The 25912-nt window shown below is 39.7% G+C and overlaps 1 protein-coding gene across 1 annotated transcript in view; it reads right to left on the bottom strand.

The window, feature by feature from the left end:
- Positions 1-333: 333 nt before the first annotated feature.
- The window catches only part of UBTD2 (ubiquitin domain containing 2), a 58937-nt gene continuing 33358 nt past the window's right edge, over positions 334-25912 (bottom strand). The window contains exons 2-3 of the mRNA XM_055421827.2: positions 17121-17357; positions 334-1978 (exon numbers count right to left, since the gene is read on the bottom strand). Of these exons, the coding sequence (XP_055277802.1) occupies positions 1581-1978; positions 17121-17357 (635 nt within the window). The 3' untranslated portion in view covers positions 334-1580. The remainder of the gene's footprint in view (positions 1979-17120; positions 17358-25912) is intronic.

Below are 25912 nucleotides of genomic sequence, written 5' to 3'. Positions count from 1 at the left end.
CAATCTTTAAAATGATTGCATAAAAAAGAGAAAGTTAAAGCTCTCAGAAACAGGCTATGTTACAATTATAGATATTGTATCTAATCCGGCTCTAGGAAATTTAATAACATTTTAAACATAACATTTAAACTAGCAGTTTCAGTCTGCCATTGAAATTAATAATGGTGCTTCACATCCAAAATGAGTGTGGAGGTCTGATTATTTCCCATTTGAGAACCATGTAAGTGCCTTCTTGCCTCTGCTTCTCCATCTCATGGATTCCCAGGGGATCAGAGATATTGTATGTGCTAGCCCCCTTCTCACCTATGGAACCAATTTTGAAAAGGCTACGAATTAAATACAATCCTTGGCAGCTTTATTCCAGTCATTGTACAGAAGGATCAGGTTATCCCATGGAATTTTTCAGTCTTATAATCTGCAGATGCTTCTTAATTTGCCTCTCTGCTATGAAAGATGAGAGAGGAAAATTCTCATCCACCACAGCTACAGGTAAGAGTAAGCTACGGTAAGCACCGAAGTACAAAGCAACGCACCATCACTAGGTCTCACTGCCGATGTTTAAGTGATGTCAGGAAATTTTTCTCTAGTAAATTATGACTTGAAATTTTTTTTCTGAAAGATTGAAGACAGGCACAATTCTCCTAGGCACAGACAGAACGGGTTTTCCTTACACCCTTCCTGTAAACTGGGGGAGACAAGATTATTACTTTATTGATTCTGTGCATTCCCTGGCCTAGTATGCATGCATTTTGGGCACAGTTAGCTCTGAAAGTTCTAAGCAGAGTAGGTACATCAATGAAGGTATTATATAGTAGTGACCTTCTAAGCCTGGATAACAGCTTCATTATACAGACATTTCAAAATACTTATGCAGCAAGAGGACAATAGACTTTTCAACTAAGTATCAGTTGAAAATTAGAGATCTGAATGCACTGACTAAATTATTGCCTAGTGTTCCAGAAAGATGCCTGCCACCAATGCGCTAGAAAGGCACCAAAATTTAGTGTGAATGTAAATAAGGAGCTCAACCTATAAGAATGGGAATAGCAATACTGAAACACAATTTGCCAGTCTCTATGGCTAAATATTACTTGAGCAAAGAACTAAGAACAGAAAAGTTACCGAACCTCAAGTAGTGCTCTGTTTAGTTTCCATTTCAAAAAGCTCAAGTTTTATAACTGTTATTGATGATTTCTGGAAATTATATTTAAGAACTCTGTATTCACAGGTGCTTGGTGCTGTTCTTCATGGATGCAATCTTCTATTTACAGTCCAAATCATTTAAATACAGCCATTACATAGTTGTTGGGTATTTTAAAATAAAAGGTTATCTATTTCTTAACTGCCTCTTGAATTAGAAATTGTAATTACATGAGTCTCAAAGGCTGGCTCTTTGTGTTTTATTAATTGTTTTTGTTGGTCTCCATCACAGATGGAATTTTTCACTGGTAATTCCTCAGAACTAAATCCATTCATACGGAATTCAGAGCAGTGAAAACAGATTTCACGCCATAGAGTAGGAAATGATAACAACAATAAAAAGGGGCATGAAGGATTTGGGGACAGCCAACAGGACTAGGTCAGTTCTCAACTGGTGTTGGGTTCTGCAGAGGTTGGCTCATTATAACCTGTACGACATAGTCCTTTGGGATCTTCAGCTCTTCCAATTTCATTTTGTCGGTGAGAGGTCTGCCAGAAAAGAACCACCGCTGACTAGCTGGCTCCACTCCTTCCACAGCATGCAGCCGTCGTTTCATGTGGTACACTGTGTCTGTGCTGCGGACCACAAGTTTGAGGTCTTTGCCAGTGGAGAGGCGCAAACGGAGCTGAGATTCATACCCGGAATTGGGCGGTGGCTCAGGAATATCCAGAGTCTCTATGTCGCTCTTCTCTTCTATCATGTTGATTGGTGGTGCCAAGCAATAGACTGGAAGCTGGTATCTATTCCCCAGTTCATCATAGCACTCTGTAAGTGCACCTTCAGAAAGAGAAGAAATGAAAAAGGGTTTAACCTAAAAGAATGCATTTTTCTTTACACTGTGCAAAGGCTCAAACATCTCACTGGCTTGCCACTTAAAAGGGAAAAAAAATGTAAAATAAGACCAATCTCGGTCAGTGGTCAACGACCATTATCATGGATGGCCCATGACCAATTATCTGAAAAAGTGAAGTGTTAGTTAGTTGCTCAGTTGTGTCTGATTCTTTGCAATCCCATGGACTGCAGCCCTCCAGGCTCCTCTGCCCATGAATTCTCCAGGCAAGAATAGTGAAGTGGGTAGCCATTTCCTTCTTCAGGGGATCTTCCTGACCCAGGGATCAGACCTGGGTCTCCTGCATTACAGGCAAATTCTTTACTGTCTGAGTGTTTATCAGATAATTGAACCAGGACCCTAGCTCCTTACCCTTACACTTCTAAGTCATCTCATACCTAAAAAAAGCACACAAAATCCCAATTTACTAATATATCAAAGTTCAGACCAAATTAAGGGGAAATTCAAATTGCAGTGGGATATCTTTTTAGGAAATGAATCAGCTAACCTTAAAAAAAACAAAAACCAGATCTCTAAGCCCAACAATCTGCCACAACAGTGTCCTAGAATGGTTCTCTTCATGCCTAGACTTCCTTTGCCAGAAGACCTCAGTTCAAAGAAATCACAAACTAGAAATGACAAGCTTACCAGCTGCCACTGGCCCATGGCTTATATATGAATCTCATTAGCACAATTACCACAGAAGTGACTGAGGTGTTTTATTTACCCTAATTATTAGTCAATCTATTACAGAGAAGCTACAGGTTAAAAAGGAAGAACAAAAGGAGTATGAAGTTTATAACCCACTGCTCAGGGCAGGGGATAAAAAGTGTTTGCGGTTTAAAAGAAGATATTCATGGTTAATTTCTTTATAAACTGCATTGTAATTACCAGAGCTTCCCTTGGGGAACTTGAGGGCATACTGAATGAATGCTTTATTGTAAGGTATTCATAATGTGTCCTTTGTTCAATATAGATAAAAACGAAAAACATCTATATTCAAAACACTTATACACAGGCTAATGAACATGGGAAGTGGGACACTGAGAAATGGTTATCAATGAACAGGTGAGTTAATAAATTGATCTCTGTGGTCACTATCAACAGGCTGAAGATACAAAGAATTCCACATGAGACTGGAACAGTCACCCATGCACCAAGGGTTGACCTTGGTTAATTACGTAAGATGGGCTGGGGTGAGACCTCAGTCGCCAAGTATTAATACACGTGAATCTCCCCTTCCTCTGTGTTTAATGTTCAGCTTGAATTAATCTGAACACTGCTATGAAACTGTAGAGATGGATATGTTTCAAGCCCAGTTGTGATCACCAGCAGTTTCCTACACTAGCAGCCACCACACTGTAATATGTTATTTATAAACTCAGTTGTGCAAACTTCACTGTGTACATACTTGATATAGCCTTGTTCTAAGGCAAAGAAACCTACCAGTCTTTCAGATGGCCTAACCATTAGGAAAACTAGCAAAGAGAAGGTGCAGAGTGTTCACTACAGACTCATCATCTCTCTCAGGAAAATACCTTCAGATACACATCCCACTGATACCAGCCTGATAGGTACAAGAGCATATAAATATTTACATGCATGCATGCTAAGATCCTTCAGTTGTGTCTGACTCTGTGCAACTCCATGGATCGTAGCCCGCTAGGGTCCTCTGTCCATGGGATTCTCCAGGCAAGAATACTGGAGTGGGTTGCAATGCCCTCCTCCAGGGGATGTTCCTGACCCAGGGATCAAACCAGAGTCTCCTGCGTCTCCTGCATTGCAGACGGATTCTTTACTGCTGAGCCACCGGGAAAGCCCATATATTTACATAACTGTTCTGCTAAAAAAAGTTCTCTTAGAGAGGCACCATTCTACACCTTGGTTTTTGCTTGCTTTTTTTTTCACCACACAGTATGGCATGCAGGATCTTAGTTCCCTGACCAGGATCAAATCCGCATGCCCCCTGCAGTGGAAGCGGGAAGTCTTAAAAGCCAGGGAAGTCCCATGAGACCAATCTAAATCACTACTTTTGGAATCAGGAGACCATGACGATATTCTCAGCCTTGTTATTAATTAGATGTACAACCTCGAGCAACATTCTTTAACCTCAAATACTTTTCTCAATTAGCTAAATGAGGCAGGATAAAAATGACCTCTAAATTGGTTTCCAGGTTTATACACACTGCTTCACACTGATGCACCACAAGAGAAAGAGAACAGGAAAGCAAACCAAAGCTGTCAAACTGTAGGCAGAATCATGTCTTGACCAAAAGGCAGCCTGCATTTTCAGCCTCCCGAGAAATGAGGGTGAGAGGCGCTGCGGCAGCATCTTATACAGGGCTGGAACAGCAGTGCAAGCCAACCTTAAAACTGATGTACAGCCTACCAGGCATTGTTCTTCGTAGATCTGAACACTCACTTTTTCATCACAATGGAAAGCTGAGTCTTTCCCCACCTGCCCTTCAACCTAATAAGTCAAGGGTTCAGTTTTCAGATTCCAATGGGTAAGAATAAAAACTTCATGGAAGAGGTGCAGCTGGATGGCATAGCTTCTTATTCCAGCTCAGGAAGCCTCACATCTATAATGCTGGAAATAAACTATCCAGATTATACTGCTAAGAAGCTCCTATATTCCGATATTTTTGGGAAAGGTAACTTCAATTTATCTAACATGAAACTTTCTGGTTTACTCTGTTCTTCACTTCTGCCAGTCAAGTTATATTGCAAACTGAATTATAAATATGTTCCAGTTTTAGAGTAAACTAAAAAATAAATATGTAAAACATTCAGGCCATGAAGTCAAATATTAATTATATTTTTAGACTAGTTTTATGGGTTACCCTCTACCCACATTAAATATCTGAGTTCATAAAGTATCAAAAAATTAATCAATATAGACCAGAGCTGAATACTACCCCAGAATTACGTATACAGAGTAGAATGACTCCTCTGTAGGCTCACTCTTTTGAACAATACATTCCCAAATCCCCCACCATTTTATAGACCTGTATATTTTTATTAAAGAAAAAACTAATGGTAGTCTCTGTTGCTTACTAAACACCTAGAAATGTTAGGGTATGTCGCTGGCGCTGAGTACAGAAGGTTACAAGAAAGCCAAGACTGTCCTTGATTCCCAGGAGCTTATAATCAAGGAAAGCAGACATAGCATAACCACCAAGGATTTAAATACAAATTGATACACTGAAAACCAGACATAGGGGCCAAGATATCACACAACAATAATGGGACTAGAGCTGGTAGAGCCAAGAAAGAAAAAATTCTATAAAAATAGTGTGTTCTAAGCATGACACAGGGAGCTTCTCTGGTGGCTCAGGCAGTAAAGAATCTGCCTACAATCCAGGAGACCTGGGTTCGATCCCTGAGTCGGGAAGATCCCCTGGAGAAGGGAATGGCTGCCCACTCCAGTATTCCTATCTGGAGAATTCCATGGACAAAGGAGCCTGGGAAGCTACATACAGTCCACAGGGTCACAAAGAGTCGGACATGACAGCACAACTAACCTTTACTTCACTACAGGCATGACACAATACAAATGAAGGGCATCCCAAGAAATATGAATTATATGGAAACAAGAATTAATAAAAGTATGGAATAAAAAGTGGCTTTGCTGAGGTGAAATACACAATCAACTGTGTGAAATTACTAAACAGCAACAGTGAAAATCTAATAGAAGGCTTAGGGAGTTTAGACTTAATACTATAGAAAATTTCTAAAGGTGGCTAATACCAGTCCATGAGTCACTCCTACAAATATTGAGTGCCTACTATATGCCAAGCAATATTATGCCAGTGAACAAGACAAAGCCTAAAGATTCTTTTATTATTTGCATGAAGCGAGAGTGACTGACCACAATTAGGGAAACCAGCTAAAATGATTGCCTAACAATGGAAAGAACTGGATCTGAAAGAATTGGTGGGAACTGGCAGGACTTAATGATAGAGTGTGTGTGTGCTTAGTCGCTCGGTCGTGTCCGACTCTTTGTGACCCCATGGATTATAGCCTGCCAGGCTCCTCTGTCCACAGAGATTCTTCAGGCAAGAATCCTGGAGGGGGTTGCCATGCTCTCCTCCAGGGGATCTTCCCAACCCAGAGATCGAACCCAGGTCTCCTGCAATGCAGGCAGATTCTTTTACCATCTAAGTCACCAGGGAAGCCCAATGATAGTCTAGGAAAGGGAAATCACCTAACTAGGAAATAAAAGTGATAAAGAATTCAGGGTTACAAGATTCTCTGCTTAGTCTTAACTGCTGCAGGTATGGGGAGATACTTCAATTGAGTTATCTGAAGGTAACTGAAGAAGCATATTGGGAAAAAGGTAAAAGCTGTGTGTACAGTAATAATCTTGAATGTACAAGCTTAAACATAAAAGCAAACACTTAAAAAGAGGGCTTACTAGCTCTGAGCACTTTATATACAATGACATCCAATCCTCACAATGACCCTATAAAGTAAGTTTATCATACTCATTTCACAAATGGGAAAGCTGAAGAAGAGAGAGGTAAGCTTGTCCAGGGTCAGAGAGTAACAGAGTAAAATAATCTGATTCCTGAAGAAGTAAATGTATGACACACAGATAAGGCTTCAGGGCTCGTGACAACTCTACTGGACTTTCAGGTTAATGATACGGCTAGTGGGAGGAAGAAATGCTTTTGGAAAAAAGGCAGAGGACAAATACAAGAGGGATGAAAAGCCAAACGTGAATCACAAGGCGCTGCTGCTGCCGCTAAATTGCTTCAGTCGTGTCCGACTCTGTGTGACCCCACAGACGGAAGCCCACCAGGCTCCCCCGTCCCTGGGATTCTCCAAGCAAGAACATTGGAGTGGGTTGCCATTTCCTTCTCCAATGCATGAAAGTTAAAAGTGAAAGTGAAGGTGCTCAGTCATGTCCGACTCTTCGTGACCCCATGGACTGCAGCCTACCAGGTTCCTCCATCCATGGGATTTTCCAGGCAAGAGTACTGGAGTGGGGTGCCACTGCCTTCTCTGTCACAAGGCGCAGTACGGCCCCAAACTAACATTTGCCAGTGCTGTTAGTGACCGAGCAAAGGAGGATACAGAAGAGGAGGCAAAAGGAAGTGGTGACTAAGAAGTTTCAGTGCTTGGAAGCCACCACATGTAGTGACAAAATGGACATATTGCTGTCAATGTTTCATCTACAATATTTGAGAGGAGCGTGTAAAAAACAGAGTATGGTTAGAAGATGGATAGTTTCCCTTAAAGAAACCCTGTACATAAACACAAAAGGAAAGGGACCACTCTAAAAGTTGGTAACATAAGAATTTTTTTTAACCTTTCCAAAAATCACTCCTAGCTATGTTTGTGTTTGCAATTTACAAAAGGTTTTTAATTGTCACCCACTGACCACTGATGGTGCAGTTCATCTAACAATTCTCCACTAGTTCTAAAGATGTTCTAGCCAGAGTTGCTTAGATTGCTCACTGAACATTCTTTGTGGAAGTACACCTGTCTTTTATTCCTCCTTCCCCTCAAAACATCATTACAGGCCTCAATCGAGTCCTAGCAGAGAGAGACAGATGGCCACAGGGATAAATGCCGCCAGGCCACTGCTTCCCCCAGTCAGGAAGCCCCGAAAGCTCCCCAGGGCAGGAAGAAAGCTGCCAAGACTACCTTCTGTCCTGATTTCATAAATAATTGTTTGAAGCTGTTTTTATTTATCTTCTATCTAGATGACTGGCTCAGATGTTAAATTTTCCTTGTTTTCTATGGCTGTTTTTAATTTGGCTGCAAAATATTTCACAAGAAAATTATAAAGACAAGACTAAGTTAAATACCAAATAATAAAAATAGCTTTATTAAATGTCATAACATCTAAAACTTTACTCTTTCTCAAGCAGTCTTTCAGATTTAAAAAAAAACATCTTTTTAAGCATTCAAAGGCCTCACTGGTTCTCCCTCTATGTTTAAGACCAGCTAGGTCTTCAAACTTTTACTATGTGAGACTTGCAGTGTTACATAATCAAGGTTGAAAATCAAAGTTGAAAATCAATTTTTTGTAAGGAAACTTTTGAGGATACTAAAATGTTATTTTGATTGCAGTCATGGGTGTTTACATGTCAAAGCTGATTAAACTGTACACTTCAAATATGTATTATTTAGTGTTCTTCAATATACCTTAACAGCGTTGAAAACATTTATTGATAATATTGAAAACATACTGGCAATCTGATAGAGGAAATCTCCCTCCCAAAATTAATCAGGAAAGCTGTGTGCTAGAATTGCAAGGCTTGTATCACATTTGGGGTTTCTTCCAAGGATGAGAAAGGATGTCTATTTTTGACTTCTCTTTTCAAACTGACCAAGAAAGCATGAACTCTTCAAAAACCATGACTTCCTAAAATAACAGAAGATCTACACATAAGTGACTTGGACACAGTTAAAAAGGAAAAGAATCCTGAAGTAACAAAAAATGGGATGGAAAGAAATACTGGGTTAGACCTATGACTCAGGCAGCCCACTGTTCAGTCTGTCAGAGGAACAGAAGATTTGAAAAGCAGTGAATCTGATAGAAAGAACAGTGGCTGTGGAGCTATTACACCGAAATTTTAATTTGGATTCTAATCTTAGACATATTCAGTCTGTTTCCTCAAGGACTACAGTATCTACCTCATAAAGTTGTTTTAAGGATTAAATAATAAAACACATGCAAAATTGACTAGTACCTATAATGAATTCACAGAAACACTCTAATAATGTCAGTTCCCTTCTCAAGCAAGTTTTAAACTTCAGAACTAGACTTAAAACAATTCCATCATGTTTGAGTCCACTGCTTTAGGCTTCATGAGGTCCTCTGTAAATACCACAATGTCAAAAGGGCCATCAAAATTACCCTTCATCCAGATATTATGAGCAGTCTTTCAAAACTAACAAATTGCAGGCTCCCTCAAGGAAAATCTTTACTGGGAATAAAATTAAGCTTATGTCTGGTAATCAGGCTTTAGGAGAAGCAGGTTCTGGTATCTTATCCCACCAAATTAGCTGTTAAGACTGGGATCCAGAAGCACCAAGACTATTATCTCTTCCAGCAAGTACAGGTGAAAAGTGACTTAGTCTGGATGCATTACCAAAGTCATACAAAGGTTAGACCATGACTAAGAGCTTGTGTAACATTTGGCCACATTTCTAAGAAGACACTGATCTTTTAAGTCCAGCTCCTTAAAAGGACAGAGGAATAGATCAGCAGCACTTGTAACTGGTTTATTTAGCTGACCCGGTTTTACAGAAGTAGAAGTTGAGGTAGTATATGTCTTGGGACCACATGAGAAATGCTTCTTTGCCTCCACTCTCACCACCCAGAATGGAAGAAAGGAGGTCTTCTTCAGAGACAAGCCTACTGAGTCAGGGACAAACTCCCACCTCAGCTATTTTAGGGACTTTGTTGCTTTATTTGAAGAAAAAGGGTGACAGCAGCTGAGGAGCAGATAAAGCTACATTGTATAACTCCAAATCATTTTTGTCTTTTTGAAGATAAAGAGAGGAAAAGGATACAACATTTAATTTATGATAAATCAGCCATCAGATCCTTTATTAAGACCCTGTTTCATTTCCAAATACAAGTCTGGTAAAAATCCCTGTCTCTATGTACAGGAGGTTCATGCTTCTGTTCTCAAAATTTTATCTTCATGAATTAAGTTTATTAAATGACAAATTCTTATAGGGACCTTTAAAGGACTCAGAATTCATGACTTGCTTCTTAATGGGCCTCTAACACACCAGTGGTCATGTATGGATGTGAGAGTTGGACTGTGAAGAAAGCTGATCGCCGAAGAATTGATGCTTTTGAACTGTGGTGCTGGAGAAGACTCTTGAGAGTCCCCTGGACTGCAAGGAGATCCAACCAGTCCATCCTAAAGGAGATCAATCCTGAGTGTTCATTGGAAGGACTGATGCTAAAGCTAAAACTGCAATACTTTGGCCACCTCATGCGACGAGTTGACTCACTGGAAAAGACTCTGATGCTGGGAGGGATTGGGGGTGGGAGGAGACGGAGATGACAGAGAATGAGATGGCTGGATGGCATCACCACTCGATGGACATGAGTTTGAGTGAACTCCAGGAGTTGGTGATGGACAGGGAGGCCTGGCGTGCTGTGATTCATGGGGTCGCAAAGAGTCGGACACGACTGAGCGACTGAACTGAACTGAAATGAACACACTAAGGCATTTCCTGCCTGTCCATGTCTTAGAGAATCCACTTGTTTCTCTTTACTATTAATAGAACTGTATCATTTTAAAGTACTCTGTATAGTGTGGGAGGGACTTAAAATGGTAGATATGGAATTAACACTGGAGATTACTTGTGCAGTAACTTCACAGAAAACAGATGAAATGACTTGACCTTGTAATTTAACTGCTTTAGTTAGTTAGATCTAGGACTGGAGTTTAAAACCCAATTTCATGACTTCTACTTCGGAAAAATGACATAACTTCCCTGTGCTTCAGTTTTCTCATCTGTTTAAAATAGGGACCATTGTAGGTGATTATCACAGGATGAAAATTAAATAAAATCAATTCAAAACATGAATTGGTAGTATTTTATTATTTTTGATTCTCAGTCCACGATTTTTTATCATGTTGGTTCCCTAAACACAGAAATGCTCCATGAATGATACTTATAAGTTCCTTGATTTTTAAAAACTTAAACTGCACTATATGTAATTTAATTTATTCACATTTGATATATTTTGCAGTAAGAAAGACCAGAAAAAAGAAAAAAAACTGGACAACTCCTTTTCCACCTGTATTTTGAAGGTGATTAAAAAAGAGGTATGTGTTTTAAAGAATACCATTTTCTACTGCTCATATCCTGAAGCATGAAAAAGGACAAAAGAAACTGGCCTTCAAAAGTCCATCTGAAGAACTGGTGATGTTTAGCGATGAGAAGTAAGAATAAAGTTGGGGTTAAGTCTTTAAGTATGAGAAAAGTGTTTAGGGAGTGGTGACCAGCTCCTCCTCCCACACAAGAACAGTTAAGGGAGCTTTTACATGTGCATTGCAGGGAGTTGGAAAACATACTAATTGTAGATGCTAAAGAAAAAAAAAACTTCTCTAGAAGTCAGGGAACCTTCCATGGAAGGCAGGGAAAGGAAGCAGGCAATTTTAAAAATCCTTGTAAATCTTCTAAATGGTAATTTAAGAAAGAGCATTAAATCCTCCTCTTTACAAGATAAACATATATTGTTTCTGAACAAGCTTTCACTGAAAATATCTGAGTAACCAATATGAACCAGACTCTGTGAAAAATGAAAATAAAAACCACCACCCTTTTTTTCACCTTGTTTATGCTAATTTGGGCAAGCCACTTAATCTATAATCTGGTTTCACAGGCAAAATACTGTTTGGGGGAATTTTAGGCAGTGATAAAACAGTACTCAACTAGAAAAAAATAAGCTCTAAGAAATTTAAGACCATGAGTAAAAAATGCTGTGTAAATAATGAAAAATAAAGCTCTTCTAGAACGGGGAGGCTGTGGAAAAGAAGCACCAGACATTAGAATCATCCAGGGAGCTTTTTCCACAATAGTACACTATTACACATGTTCTAGTACCATCCTCTACCTGACTCATAATTTCTACAGTGAAAACATACCTTTATATATAAAATCCCCAGGTAGTTTTAGGACACCAACTTCCCTCTTCACAATCGCTACTGCCTTTTGAGAAAAACAAACTAAAGACTTCACACTGACAATAACAGAGGAAGATAATTTAAAAGCATAGACTTATTTTATGCTTGCACAAGGCAGGAATATAATGAATATGACCTGCTGACTGGAATTAAGATAAAACACATGTAGTTATGAAGGGAACCACTGTAAGAAAAAGAAATGAAAGAGAAAATATAGGAAAAAGGTTTTTTGTTGTTTCCTTGAAATATAAGAAAAAAGGCCATGGAAAACATGATTTTTATGCACACGACACTGACACTAAATACAACAAACCAAAAAGAGCACAATCCTTGCTTATTTACAAACACCCTCACAGAAAGACATCTGCATACGGCTTTCAAACTGTAAAGAGCTGTTTATAACATTTATCCTGGGAAGATAGTATGAGTAAGGCTGAGGTAACAAAACGACTATGGGAAGAGGAGAGAGGATGAGATGATACAAAACGAGGGAGATAACTGAGAAAGCAGCACACATCCCAGGACCTCTTCAGGTTGTCAGTCTGTGATCAGTTCAGTAACCGTGTGACACTGACAGCTGCAGACAGAGGGGACAGGCATGAGTCAGGTGTGAGATGATGCTAAACTAATCAAGTCCTCACTGCTTGGTGTCTAAGTAACAAATCTATTACTGCCGTTGCTACTGAATCAACGTTAACCTCAAAATTCCATCAGGCATATGCCCAAGAGAAAGGCATCCTAAAAAACCAAAGAAAGATGTCACCAGTAAATATTACATCCAGAAAATGATTGAAATCTATAATTTAAGATTTTGGTGGAAGGAATGCACTTGTTAATGTCAGAGTTCAAGAAATACAATCATCCACACTATTTATTAAGTGTGTTTTGGACCAGGGTAAGCGACTTACATGTGTTATCATCACATTTAATCAATACAACAACCTTAAAAGAAAGGCCCTTACAATCCATATTTTATAGATGAGAGGACTGAAGCTTACAGAAGTGATTTGTCCAAAGGCACATAGCTATAAGTAATAAAGACAAGAAATAAGGCTAGGTCTCATACCAAAGAGTGAGCTAAACAACAGCTAAAGTAGATGCAATATTTTAAGCTCAAAATATGACGTATGGAATACTTTAGGATTTTAGGGTTTAATACAACAAAACGTGTCAAAGATAAAATTTCAAATACATAATTACATCTAAAAGATTTCATCAATACCACTGAGGAGGTCTAGGTAAAAACATGTAACTAAGGTTTTAGAAAAGGCAGAGGAACAAGAGATCAAACTGCCAACATCTGCTGGATCATGGAAAAAGCAAGAGAGTTCCAGAAAAATATCTCTTTCTGCTTTACTGACTATGCCAAAGCCTTTGACTGTGTGGATCACAATAAACTGGAAAATTCTGAAAGAGATGGGAATACCAGACCACCTGACCTGCCTCTTGAGAAACCTGTATGCAGGTCAGGAAGCAACAGTTAGAACTGGACAGGGAACAACAGACTGGTTCCAAATAGGAAAAGGAGTACGTCAAGGCTGTATATTGTCACCCTGCTTATTTACCTTATATGCAGAGTACATCATGAGGAATGCTGGGCTGGAAGAAGCACAAGCTGGAATCAAGATTGCTGGGAGAAATATCAATAACCTCAGATATGCAGATGACACCACCCTTATGGCAGAAAGGGAAGAGGAGCTAAAAAGCCTTTTGATGAAAGTGAAAGAGGAGAGTGAAAAAGTTGGCTTGAAGCTCAACATTCAGAAAACTAAGATCATGGCATCTGGTCCCATCACTTCATGGGAAGTAGATGGGGAAACAGTGGAAACAGTGGCTGACTTTATTTTTCTGGTGATGGTGATTGCAGATGGTCACTGCAGATGGTGACTGCAGCCATGAAATTAAAAGACGCTTACTCCTTGGAAGGAAAGTTATGACCAACCTAGATAGCACATTAAAAAGCAGAGACACTACTTTGTCAACAAAGGTCCGTCTAGTCAAGGCTATGGCTTTTCCAGTGGTCATGTATGGATGTGAGAGTTGGACTGTGAAGAAAGCTGATCGCCGAAGAATTGATGCTTTTGAACTGTGGTGCTGGAGAAGACTCTTGAGAGTCCCTTGGACTGCAAGGAGATCCAGCCAGTCCATCCTAAAGGAGATCAGTCCTGGGTGTTCATTGGAAGGCCTGATGCTAAAGCTGAAACTCCAATACTTTGGCCACCTGATGTGAAGAGCTGACTCATTTAAAAAGACCCTGATGCTGAGAGGGATTGAGGGCAGGAGGAGAAGGGGGCGACAGAGGATGAGATGGTTGGATGGCATCACCGACTCAAAGGACATGGGTTTGGGTGGACTCTGGGAGTTGGTGATGGACAGGGAGGCCTGGCATGCTGTGGTTCATGGGGTCGCAAAGAGTTGGACACGACTGAGCTACTGAACTGAACTGAAGTAGCTAAGCTATAAACTGATGGTGAGTTAGAGTATATGATAAAGCATAATTTAAAAGTCCATTCAAATAACATTATTGGTAAGTTTCAGATATGAACAAGAGAAATCAGTCTGTTCATTTCTTTGCATTTGTGCTTTTTTAATAAAAATACTTTTAACTGTAAAGAAAAAAAAATTATAAAAAAATAAATAAATAAATAAATTTTGAGAAAGTCACAAAAAAAATAAAATTAAATAAAATTAAAAAAAAAAAAAAAAGGGTACCAATAATAATAATACACAGGAAGTTATCATAGAACTTTCAAACAGAAAGCTTGAGAAAGTCTATTTGATTCTTTCATGCTGAAGCAGAAAATATTCCTTAACATAGAGGGGAAGAGTAGAAGCTCATCTAATATTCTCAAATTTCCAAGAATAATCTCCTTAATCTGTCAGTTGCTGGAACTCCCAGGATCATCTCTCTTCAGTTCACGCAGATAAAAGCTGAAGTGGGAGACTTGAGTTTTTAGAGATTGAGCCTATATGTGTAGGCCCCACTTCAAATGAAAAAGAGCTATGATGCCTCCATGAACTTGTAAACAGGGCCATAATTTATTGAACAAAAACAGATTTTCCCATGGGTAACTATGATAAGTACAAAGTAAGGAAGTTAAAGTTCTAAGGTTCTGGGTCTTGAGCTTCTAAATTAAGACAATCACAGATAAACAACACCCCCAACTCCACTTGGAGGCCTTAGAAATACAAATATATTCTGCTTTAAATAGAAAATAAAGGGTTTCCCTGATAGCTCAGTTGGTAAATAATCTGCCTGCAATGCAAGAGACCACGGTTTGATTCCTGGGTTGGGAGGATCCCTTGTGGCTCAGCTGGTAAAGGATCTGCCTGCAATGTGGGAGATCTGGGTTCAGTCCCTGAGTTGGGAAGATCCCCTGAAGAAGGGAAAGGCTACCCACTCCAGTATTTTGGCCTGGAGAATTCCATGAACTATATATATAGTCCATGGGGCCACAAAGAGTCAGACATGACTGAGCAACTTTCACTCACTCACAAGCATTAAAAAGAGAAGAAAGATAAAACTAATTATAAAGGAAAGCCCTTCCCTTTATATTATATAAAGATAGTATCTAAAGACAAATTATAGAACTAAAAAAAGTAATGGAGCAAAATGATGTCTACTTCAGTCACGTAAGAGGTAAAGAATTCAGAGATTATCCATGAAAATAGCAACTAAACAGTCATACTGAAATAGCATTCTATTATAAATTTTTCAAAAGTAGAAACGATCATTTTTATACCTGTGTAGAAAAAGTGACCTAGATACAGTGGGTGCCAATGTTACTAACCCAAGTCCAGCTAATAAGCTTTCATTAAGGAAAGAATAAGATAGCTAAGGAATATGTATTTTTAAAAAGTTTCTTAGACATACAATTAATTCAAAAAATTAATGGAGATTTGGAAAACTGGGAAGGCTACTAAGTTGAACACTCTTTATCTGACAAATAATCAAAGGACATAAAGCAGATAATTAAACAGTGGAAAGCACTGCTCCTTTCAAAATGCAGACCCATAGTTGTGTTTCTCTTCGGATGATATGAATCTTTTCCCTTTTACTAAAGATTCCTGGGGAGGTGAGGTGGGGGGGAGAAAAAATAAGAGGATGCTGAAAAAGAAACAACCAATAAAAGTACAACGAACAAAAAAAGAAATAGAAAACTACACAAATAGTTTTGCTCCTATATATAGGAGCAAAAGAGACAACTTAGAAAAATATTAACTTGAAAAAGTGATGAGAAAAATGTATAAATACAATAAACAACAGAACAAGATTATGATATAAAATTAACATCTAAATCTTAGTATAGCATGAAATTTGTTTCTAACCCAGGAGACTAAATATGAGGATATGCATGTGTCCAGGATATATGTGTTCCTGGAAACATTCAAAGCTTATGGTGGTTCTTAGAGTCACATCCCTAAGCAAAGGAGAGAGGTTTCTAATAATGCTCAGGGATACAATCATAGAACTGTCCTTAAAAATATGTGAGACTCACTTCCAAGTTTAGGTTTGCTCATCATGCTGAAAACAGGCCTTGGCGAAGAAGTATAACGACTAAAGGTGAGTTCACTGATTCTCTATGGCTTCTGAGATGTAATCTGAGATTACTTCTCTAGTGCAAGCAGGAAATCAGTGAAATAGAAACTCCAGAAGACTGGAGCAGGGGGAAGCCTTGATGGTGAGCTAGATTATATGGAAGTTAGAAAATACAGGTTTAAGGACTTCCCTGGTGGTCCAGTGGCTAAGACTCCAGGCTCCCAATGCAGGGGGCCCGGGTTCGATCCCTGGTCAGGGAACTAGATCCCACATGCTGCAACTAAAAGACTCTGTATGCCACAGCTGCTGCTGCTGCTGCTAAGTCGCTTCAGTCGTGTCCGACTCTGTGTGACCCCATAGATGGCAGCCCACCAGGCTATGCCGTTCCTGGGATTCTCCAGGCAAGAACACTGAAGTGGGTTGCCATTTCCTTCTCCAATGCATGAAAGTGAAAAGTGAAAGTGAAGCCGCTCAGTTGTGTCCGACTCTTCACAACCCAATGGACTGCAGCCTACCAGGCTCCTCTGTCCATGGGATTTTCCAGGCAAGAGTACTAGAGTGGGTTGCCATTGCCTTCTCCAATGCCACAGCTAAGTGCCACTAAATAAATAAATAATAAATATATATAAAAAAGAAAATACAGGTTTATTGAGTGTTCTCTTTCTTGAGACCAAAACACACACACACACACACACACACACACACACACAGAGTAAACCTATCTCCAGCTAAAAGAAGCAAAGAGGAATGCTCCTCTTTGCTATACTGAAGAAAAAAACAGAATAACGCATAGTAGGAAAATGAACACTTCCTATTAGGTTTCTGGCCACTGGAAAGGAGTTGATGATGTTCTACTTTGCTCTGGAAGATAACCAAACCTACCATGCGGTAACGTTATGTTCGCACCATCAATGATTGCTTGTGCCAGTTCATGATCATTGCTTTCAAAAGCATGTGCTGCAGCCTTCAAGGCATCCCAAATCTCTTTACGGCCTTCAAAAGCTGGTGCGGTATCCCAAAATTCATCTCTCTTGCTGCGCAGCTGTCCATCTGTCATGGGATAATCGCTTTTCCATTTAGGTTTCTCCTTTTTCAAAGGCTGGTTACGACCTAAAGCAACTGAAGAAAAATAAAAGGCTGACATCAAAACCAAAATTTATAAAAGATGTATTAATAGTTATCTGGTCATTCTTCTCTGCATCTTTCATCAAAATTATACCTAGAAGCTGGCCTACTGGCTAATTCTTATATTCTGAAATTCCTCTAACCTATTTTATTTTAGATCTACAGGAGCAAATGGAGACATTAGGTGGTTCTACTCAAATCTTCCAGGGCAAGTCAGTACCTCTTTCTCATTCAGTCTGTCTCCTCCAAAGGAGGATTTTTAAAATTACCTAGAGAAACAGTGATAAGTGTTCCATCAGTCAGTAGTGGCTGGATTTGAAGAGTCAAAGGAGGGACTCGCCTGGTGGTCCAGTGGCTAAGACTCCGTGCTCCCAATGCACGGGGCCTGGGTTTGACCCCTGGTCAGGGAACTAGATCCTGCGTGCTCCAACTAAGCTCACATGTGACAACTAAAGATGCTGCGTGTGGCAACTAAAGACCATGTGTGCGGAAACTAAGACTTGGTGTAGCCAAAAAATACTTAAAACTTAAAATAAAAAATAAAAAGTTAAAGGGTGCCATAAAAGAGAGGTGAGCGTCTAGGAGAAACCAAATGACAGCAGTGGCCTGAATCTCAGGATCCTATGAAGCCAGAGAGCAGGAACTAAGAAATCTCGCAGAGGGAAAAGACTGCTGTATGGCGTCCAAAGGAAGAACAGCCGAACCATGAGATCCACAAGGAAACCTGACCCTAGAAAAGCTTCCTCTAGTAACTGTTCTGGACTTGTAACTCTAGTAACAGTTCTAGGAACTGTGAACACCTTTCTCTGATACTCAAATACTGAAGCTAATTTAGAAAGGGACGAGGGAGAGAGGTAGGTAGGGCTTTACTTTCTGGAGGGACGAGGACTGAACCAGCGATCCTTGATACTGCGCCAAGGGAGAAACTCCCCACGACAAGATGAAGAACCGCAACACTTCAGTTTCAGCTCAAGAGGAGAAGGAAACAGAGGGTCAGAGTCCACTCCTTTCTCTCTCTCAGTGGCGGCGTGGCTCCTGCGAGGAAAGCAGTAGTGCTGCCAGAATGCCAGGGTGATTCTGAAGTGGCTTCTTTACACCCAGAACCTTACCTGGCACATGATCACTGATCGCAAACTGACACACACAGACACCCTTATCTTATACAGTGCCATAGGGGAGAAGTTGTTAAGCAGATGGAAGAACAGGTAAAAAGAAAACTGAGGCTCCATGGAGTATTGGGTAAGAGTGGGTTTGAAATAAATGACAGAGTGGGTAGGCAGCAGAGGTGTGTGTCAAAATTCAATGTTCTACATTTAATTACAGGAAGACTAATAATTTAAAAGAAATTACTCTTAAAATGATTCTAAAGAATCCCAGAAATTAACCACTCCCTCACTGGCCCAAGGCCAAATAAAATTTGGGTTATTCATAAAAGAAAGAAAATGACTCCAGCCCCTAGGCAATTACATCCTATACCAGGCTATATTCCCAGATGACAGAACCATTTCTTGCTGCAAACTGTCCGTGGTTTGACACTTGGATTAAGTCGCGCTCTCTCTTCACCCTACCTGGCCACTATACCCCAAAGCAGCGTCGGGTCTCGTCCTCCCCCCGGCTTCAGAGCAGCACACCGTGCCAGGGCCAGCTGCTTTCCTTTAAAACACTCAGTATTTTCGTTTTGAATTTCTTAATTGAAGGATAACTGCTTCACAGAATTGTGTGGCTTTCTGTCACACATCAACAAGAATCAGCCACAGGTACACCTGAGTCCCTCCCCGCCCTCCCCCTCCTCCGTGTCCCTCCCTCCCCCGACCTGCTGCCTCCCCCTCAGCCTGTCACAGAGGCCCTGTTTGGCCCCCCTGAGCCACACAGCAATTCCCACTGGTACCCATCTCACACATGGTAGTGTCACTTTCTCTGTTAACTCTCTCCATGCATCTCCGCTCCTCCCTCCTCTCCTCCCCCACGTCTATAGGTCTGTTCTCCGCGGCCCTGAAAGTAAGTTCACCAGTGCCATCCCTCTAGATTCCACACACACAGAAACACTCAGCAAGCTGACCCATTGTATTATTTGGCCCTCTAATCTGTCTCAGTGAGATGCAAACCTGTTGGGTTCTAAAAGAGTGGGGACAGAAGAAGGAAAACTGTCTATTAAGTGGCAGAGCTGAATATAGAACCCATCTCCTTACTTAATGAACAAGTATTTACTGTGTGTCCACTAAGGATAACACTACATATGTTATATCAGGTGTTCATATCAGGTTCAATTCAAATGTGAGAAACACAATCTCCACTATTGACTTTTCCCAGTGCCTTCTCAATAATACAGACAGATGCAGATTAAGCATTACTCCCCAAAAGGTGTTCAGAATATGTCAGATAATTACATTCCACCCCCGAATGATTCCACCAACAAGGTAAAATTGAAGATAAATTTTATTTTCTGCTACATTAACCTTTAGATGAGTCAGAAACAGTTTAGAGACAACACTATTAGTTTACTAGGCAGACAGTGGAAGATAGGGCATCACAGATATCTAACTCAATGCTCAAATAAATAACTTGAGTAAAATTTCATGTCTACTTGAATAGTTTCAGAGAACTGTCTAATATCATATGTATTAAATGTACCAGAGGGAAAGTTGGTATAACTCTATCACTGTGGGAGAATAGCAAGGCAAAGGTAAAAACAAAAAACCTCCACAATCTCGGTATTTAAATGAAGGAAATGAAAAGGCTCTCAAAGAGAGGAACTCAAAAGAAAAACTATCTTGTAATAAAGGTGGAAAACAGTTTGCAAAAAGAAAGTAAAATGCCTTCCTTACAAATATAAGGCTTTATTTTATCTCCCCCTATCTGTAGAAGACATATGAATAAAGTCAAATAAAAAGGACAGATGATACATTATGCTGCTTAGGGATAATCACTGTTGTAAATACATTTTCAAATCTATGCTGTCAACAGTTTCAAAGTGATTACTTTAGGCAAAAGTAAATCACAGAAAATAAATGCTTGTGACATGTAAGTAAAGTTTACTTTTATTTCCATCTAGGTCTCTGCTCTTCCTATATCTCAAACGTTAAGTTATAAAGAATATCTGCCCATCAAATGTCCACTTATAACACAGAAATCAACCTAGCAACTAAGTAACTGTTTGCACCAAGTCAACCATTTTCAATTATTAAGAAATAAGACAGCAAATATATATATTCAATTAGATTACATTTTACACTCTGAACCTTTCAGATTTACTGTTTCCCACAACTTCAAAGGAGAAGGCAATGGCAAGCCACTCCAGTACTATTGCCTAGAAAATCCCATGGATGGAGGAGCCTGGTAGGCTGCAGTCCGTGGGGTCACTAAGGGTTGGACACGACTGAGCGACTTCACTTTCACACATTGGAGAGGGAAATGGCAACCCACTCCAGTGTTCTTGCCTGGAGAATCCCAGGGATGGGGGAGCCTAGTGGGCTTCCGTCTATGGGGTCACACAGAGTCGGACACGACTGAAGTGACTTAGCAGCAGCAGCAGTACAACTTCAAACTCTTGATGCCAACAGAGAGATGCTCAGTATCAATTATAGTATCTGGAACTAAGTACTACACTCCAACAATACATTTAAAGACAGGAAACAATTTATTCCCCAGATTTTTGCTTCTAAACCTTTAAATTGTAGGCAACCAATGATACTAAGTTTATTTAATCCCATGGTTTAACATACAAGATACCAAAGATTAATAAATCTAATTTTTTTAAAAATCTAGGTTATTTTAGGAAACATCCTTTTTTCCCTATCATTGCACATTTACTTTCAAATCTTTGCCAAAAACTCACCTTCTCAGCAGCCTCCTGATCTACTTGTCTTTCCTTGCAACCTTTCAACGTTTCTTCCCACGATGTGACAAATAAATAGATCGGTAATGGACAGGGAGGCCTGGCGTGCTGTGATTCATGGGGTCGCAAAGAGTCGGACACGACTGAGCGACTGAACTGAACTGAACATGTAAAAAACCCAAGAAAGATTTGCTTCTCAGAGCTAAATAGCAATATAATCTTAAATATTTTAACCCCACAACTGAATGCATTTTGCAATTCATTTGGATACTTTATTGGCAAAAAACAATGACATCCAGAGTGAAATATGTTTATAATTGTTTGCCTGCTTTTGGTTCCTCTCTGAAAACTGATTTAATATTGGGACTCTTCAAATAAAGGAAGGAGAGGCCATAAAGCACAGGTACTGTAGGTATCAAGATATGACTCAAGAAATAATAGCTTTAACAGGCTGTAAACTTAAAGAATCAGTTTTCCTAACACAACAGTCTGAGGGAAAAAACTGAATATTTAAAAAGATCACCATCAAAGGGAAAAACGTTGTTTAAAAGAATTCTGAAGACTTTAAAGCAGGCTGGAACAGAACTAGGATAAGGTACCTATTTTAGATTGATTAGTCTTAACATCATGAAAATGAAGGAAATTTTCCCCTCACTTCAAGAATTAAGAATAGATCCTACAGAACCTTCTGAAACAGACTGTGCTAGCCTAAGAGGACAGTTGTAAAATATTTTATTCTCATTTAAACTGAGAATACTCTCTATATACACATACACACACATGTACATTCCCTAAAGCAACTAACTGCCAAAATAAAAATAGGGACATGGGGCTTAAAATACCTGAAATAAGAGCATCAACAAGCCAACAGTCAACATCATACCCATATCTGCTCTACTGTCTTGAGGATTTAGAGGCGGAAGAGATCTCAGATGGTATAAGCCAAACTTACTATTAATATTTGACAGAAAACATATCAAGGATAAATACACTGCTGAGGGTCAAAAAGAGCTAAGACTAGAATCCAGATGACTAGATTCAAAGGCCAGAGCTCTCTTTTCATTAGAGCACTCCATGTCTTACCAGAGCTGACAAGTATGCTTGCTTTTACAGAATTACTAAATCAATTATGAAGGTTCTCTCAAAATAAAACATGTGTCAAGCTGTTTTTCTAGTAGCATGCATCCATCTTTTCCAAGCTTCACTATGACCAATGCAATGGCTCTGGTAGGACAAAGGAAAAGCTAACCAAGAAACTCCAGCTCTCCAAAGGAGAATCCCATAGTGGAAGAGGCAGTACAGTTTTCTGGTCTGTCAGTTTCAATTTACAAAGTACTCAGTATCTATACAAGATCAGGCACTGAAGATCACATGCATGCATACTTAAGTAAGTTAGATACACTACTTTCTATGCTTCAATTTTATAATAAATAAAAATGAGAACTTTGAATATGTTTCTATACTAAAGTTTATAAAAATTAAGCATCTGGAGCACAATTTTAAAGGCATATATGATAATTTCTAATGTTTGAGCTACCTTTATTGAGGGGAAAAAATCAACATAATTTTTGATTTATCAATCAAAAAATAGAGAAGTCTATCAATCATACAGACTTCTCTGCACTGTTTCTCAGAGTATAAGTCTACTTACAATAGCCTGAGCATACAAATAGGCAATAGGGTAGTGAAAGTCGCTCAGTCGTGTCCAACTCTTTGCGACCCCATGAACTATACAGTCCATGGAATTCTCCAGGCCAGAATACTGGAGCGGATGGCCTTTCCCTTCTCCGGGGGATCTTCCCAACCCAGGGATCGAACCCAGGTCTCCCGCATTACAGGTGATTCTTTACCAGCTGAGCCACCAGGGAAGCCCACAGGAAAGCCTAACCGCAACATAATGTTTCAAGGACTTTTTAAATGAATCATTAAAGATGTTGTAAAAGCACACAATTAAATCTCTCTCTCTCACACACACACACACCTTTAAAAAAGGGTAACATTACACAAAGCTGGGGAAAGAATATGGTCACCTAACATCAGCACACTGTACCTTTTATGCAATACTGAAACTTTCATCCTACTTGGGGAGGGGGATGGCTTCATCCAGCATTACATTCTTCAGAATGCAGGGACCTTCTCTTCCTTCAGTTTATGGACAGTTTAGGGGAGGGAAGCACACACAAGTCAAGGATGCCCACAATGTCCACTACTATTTAACATGGTATTGAAGTGCTAGCCAACACAATCAGGCAAAACAAAACAGTTAGAAGCATAAGGGCCAGAAGGGAAGAAAATCACCTCTAACTGCCGATGATATGATGGTATGACTGGAAAATACGAGAAAGTTGGTGCTAAAATGAAACAGAAATTAACATGGTAGCAGGACATAAACTGCAGGCCTTCTTATATACATGAAATGTCCAGTGAGGAGATGCAATGGATGAAAAGGTCCTGTTTATAACAGAAACATAAAAGATATAATACTTGGAATGCAACACCTCAGGAAAACTTTTAAAACTACTGAAAGATAAAAGTAGACTTGAAACAATGAAAACAATCTCTTGTACTTGGACATCAACATTATAAAGATATCAATTCTTCTAAAGTTAATATCCACCTTTAATACAATTCCAGTGAAAATAATTTTTTAAAAACTTTTTCTGATACTAGATGAGTTTATTCTAAAATACATATGGAAAAACAAACAAGGAGGAACAGTTAAAAGAATCCTGAAAAATAAACATAAGTGAGCTAGTCCTACAAATATAAAGCACACTATAAAAGCATTACAATTAGAAGCATGTAAAGCAGAGACATTACTTTGCCAACAAAGGTCCGTCTAGTCAAGGCTATGGCTTTTCCCGTGGTCATGTATGGATGTGAGAGTTGAACTGTGAAGAAAGCTGATTGCCAAAGAATTTTGAACTGTGGTGTTGGAGAAGACTCTTGAGAGTCCCTTGGACTGCAAGGAGATCCAACCAGTCCATTCTAAAGGAAATCAGTCCTGGGTGTTCATTGGAAGGACTGATGCTAAAGCTGAAACTCCAATACTTTGGCCACCTCATGCGACGAGTTGACTCACTGGAAAAGACTCTGATGCTGGGAAAGTTTGGGGGCGGGAGGAGAAGGGGACGACGGAGAATGAGATGGCTGGATGGCATCACCGACTCTGTGGACATGAGTTTGAGTGAACTCCGGGAGTTGGTGATGGACAGGGAGGCCTGGCGTGCTGTGCTTCACGGGGTTGCGGAGAGTCGGACACAACTGCGCGACTGAACTGAACTGAACTGAAAGCACATGATTATCTAGATCAATGGAACAGAACAAAGTTCAAAAAAACCATGCATGCAATGGATATTTAGTATACGATAAATATTTTATCTTAAATCATTGGAGAAAAATGGGAATTTTAATAAATAGTGTCAGAACTGGACAGCTATTTACGAAAAGATAAAATTGGGTCAATAATTTAAATTGCACACCAAAATAAACTCCACAGGAATCTACATGTAAAAATTAATACATGTACTAGAAGGAAGCAACCTAGATGTCCATCTGCAGACGAATGGATAAGAAAGCTTTGGTAACATATACACAAAGGAGTATTACTCAGCCATTAAAAAGAATAACATTTGAACCAGTTCTAATGAGGTGGATGAAACTAGAGCCTATTATACAGAGTGAAGTAAGCCAGAAAGAAAAACACCAATACAATATACTAACGCATATATATGAAATTTAGAAAAGATGGAAATGATAACCCTGTATACGAGACAGCAAAACAGACACAGATGTATAGAAGTCTTTGGGACTCTGTGGGAGAGGGTGAGGGTGGGATGGTTTGGGAGAATGGCATTGAAACATGTATATTATCATATGTGAAACGAATCACCAGTTCAGGGTCGATGCATGTTACAGGATGCTCGGGGCTGGTATGCGGGGATGACCCAGAGGGAGGATAAGGGGAGGAGGGAGGTGGGAGGGGGGCTCGGGAGGGGGAACTCATGTACACCCGGGGCAGATTCACGTCAGTGTATGACAAAACCAACCAATATAATATTGTAAAATAATTAGCCTCCAACAAAAACAAAAATTAAAAAAAAAAAAGAAAATACAGATAAGTTTCTCTATAACCTAGGAATAGTGAATGCTTTTCAAAAGAAATGAAAAAAGATTGATAGATTTAATCTTATATAAACTTTTGCATGGGGGCAGGAAGAGTCAAAACACAAATGACAAGCCTAGAGAAAATATCTGCAACTTTCTATCACAAAAGGCTTATTTCCCTCATAGTGAAAACTCTTAAAAATGAAGAGAAAAAGGGAAAACTGTGACAGAAAAATGGGCAACAGATGTGACTTTATATTTGAAAGGAAAATAAGAAATGACATATGAAAAAATTTCTAACCTCAGTTATTCTGTGTGCTTAGGCGCTTGGTCGTGTCCGACTCTTTGCGATCCCATGAACTGTAGCCCGCCAGGCTCCTCTGCCCATGGGATTCTCCAGGCAAGAATACTGGAGTGGGTTGCCATGCCCTCCTCCAGGGGATCTCCCCAACCCAGGGATTGCACCCAGGTTTCCTGAACTGTGGGCAGACTTTACCACCAGGGAAGCCCAAGAATACTGGAGTGGGTAGCCTATCCCTTCTCCAGGGGATCTTCCTGACCCAGGAATCGAACCAGGGTCTCCTGCATTGCAGGCAGATTCTTTACT

The sequence above is a fragment of the Moschus berezovskii genome, chromosome 18 (genome assembly GCF_049115385.1).
Source record: "Moschus berezovskii isolate FMDL1 chromosome 18, NW_MosBer_1.0, whole genome shotgun sequence".
NCBI classification, from domain to species: Eukaryota; Metazoa; Chordata; class Mammalia; order Artiodactyla; family Moschidae; genus Moschus; species Moschus berezovskii.
The sequence above is the reverse complement of the archived record's forward strand: the minus strand, read 5'-3'. Positions and strand labels throughout refer to the sequence as shown.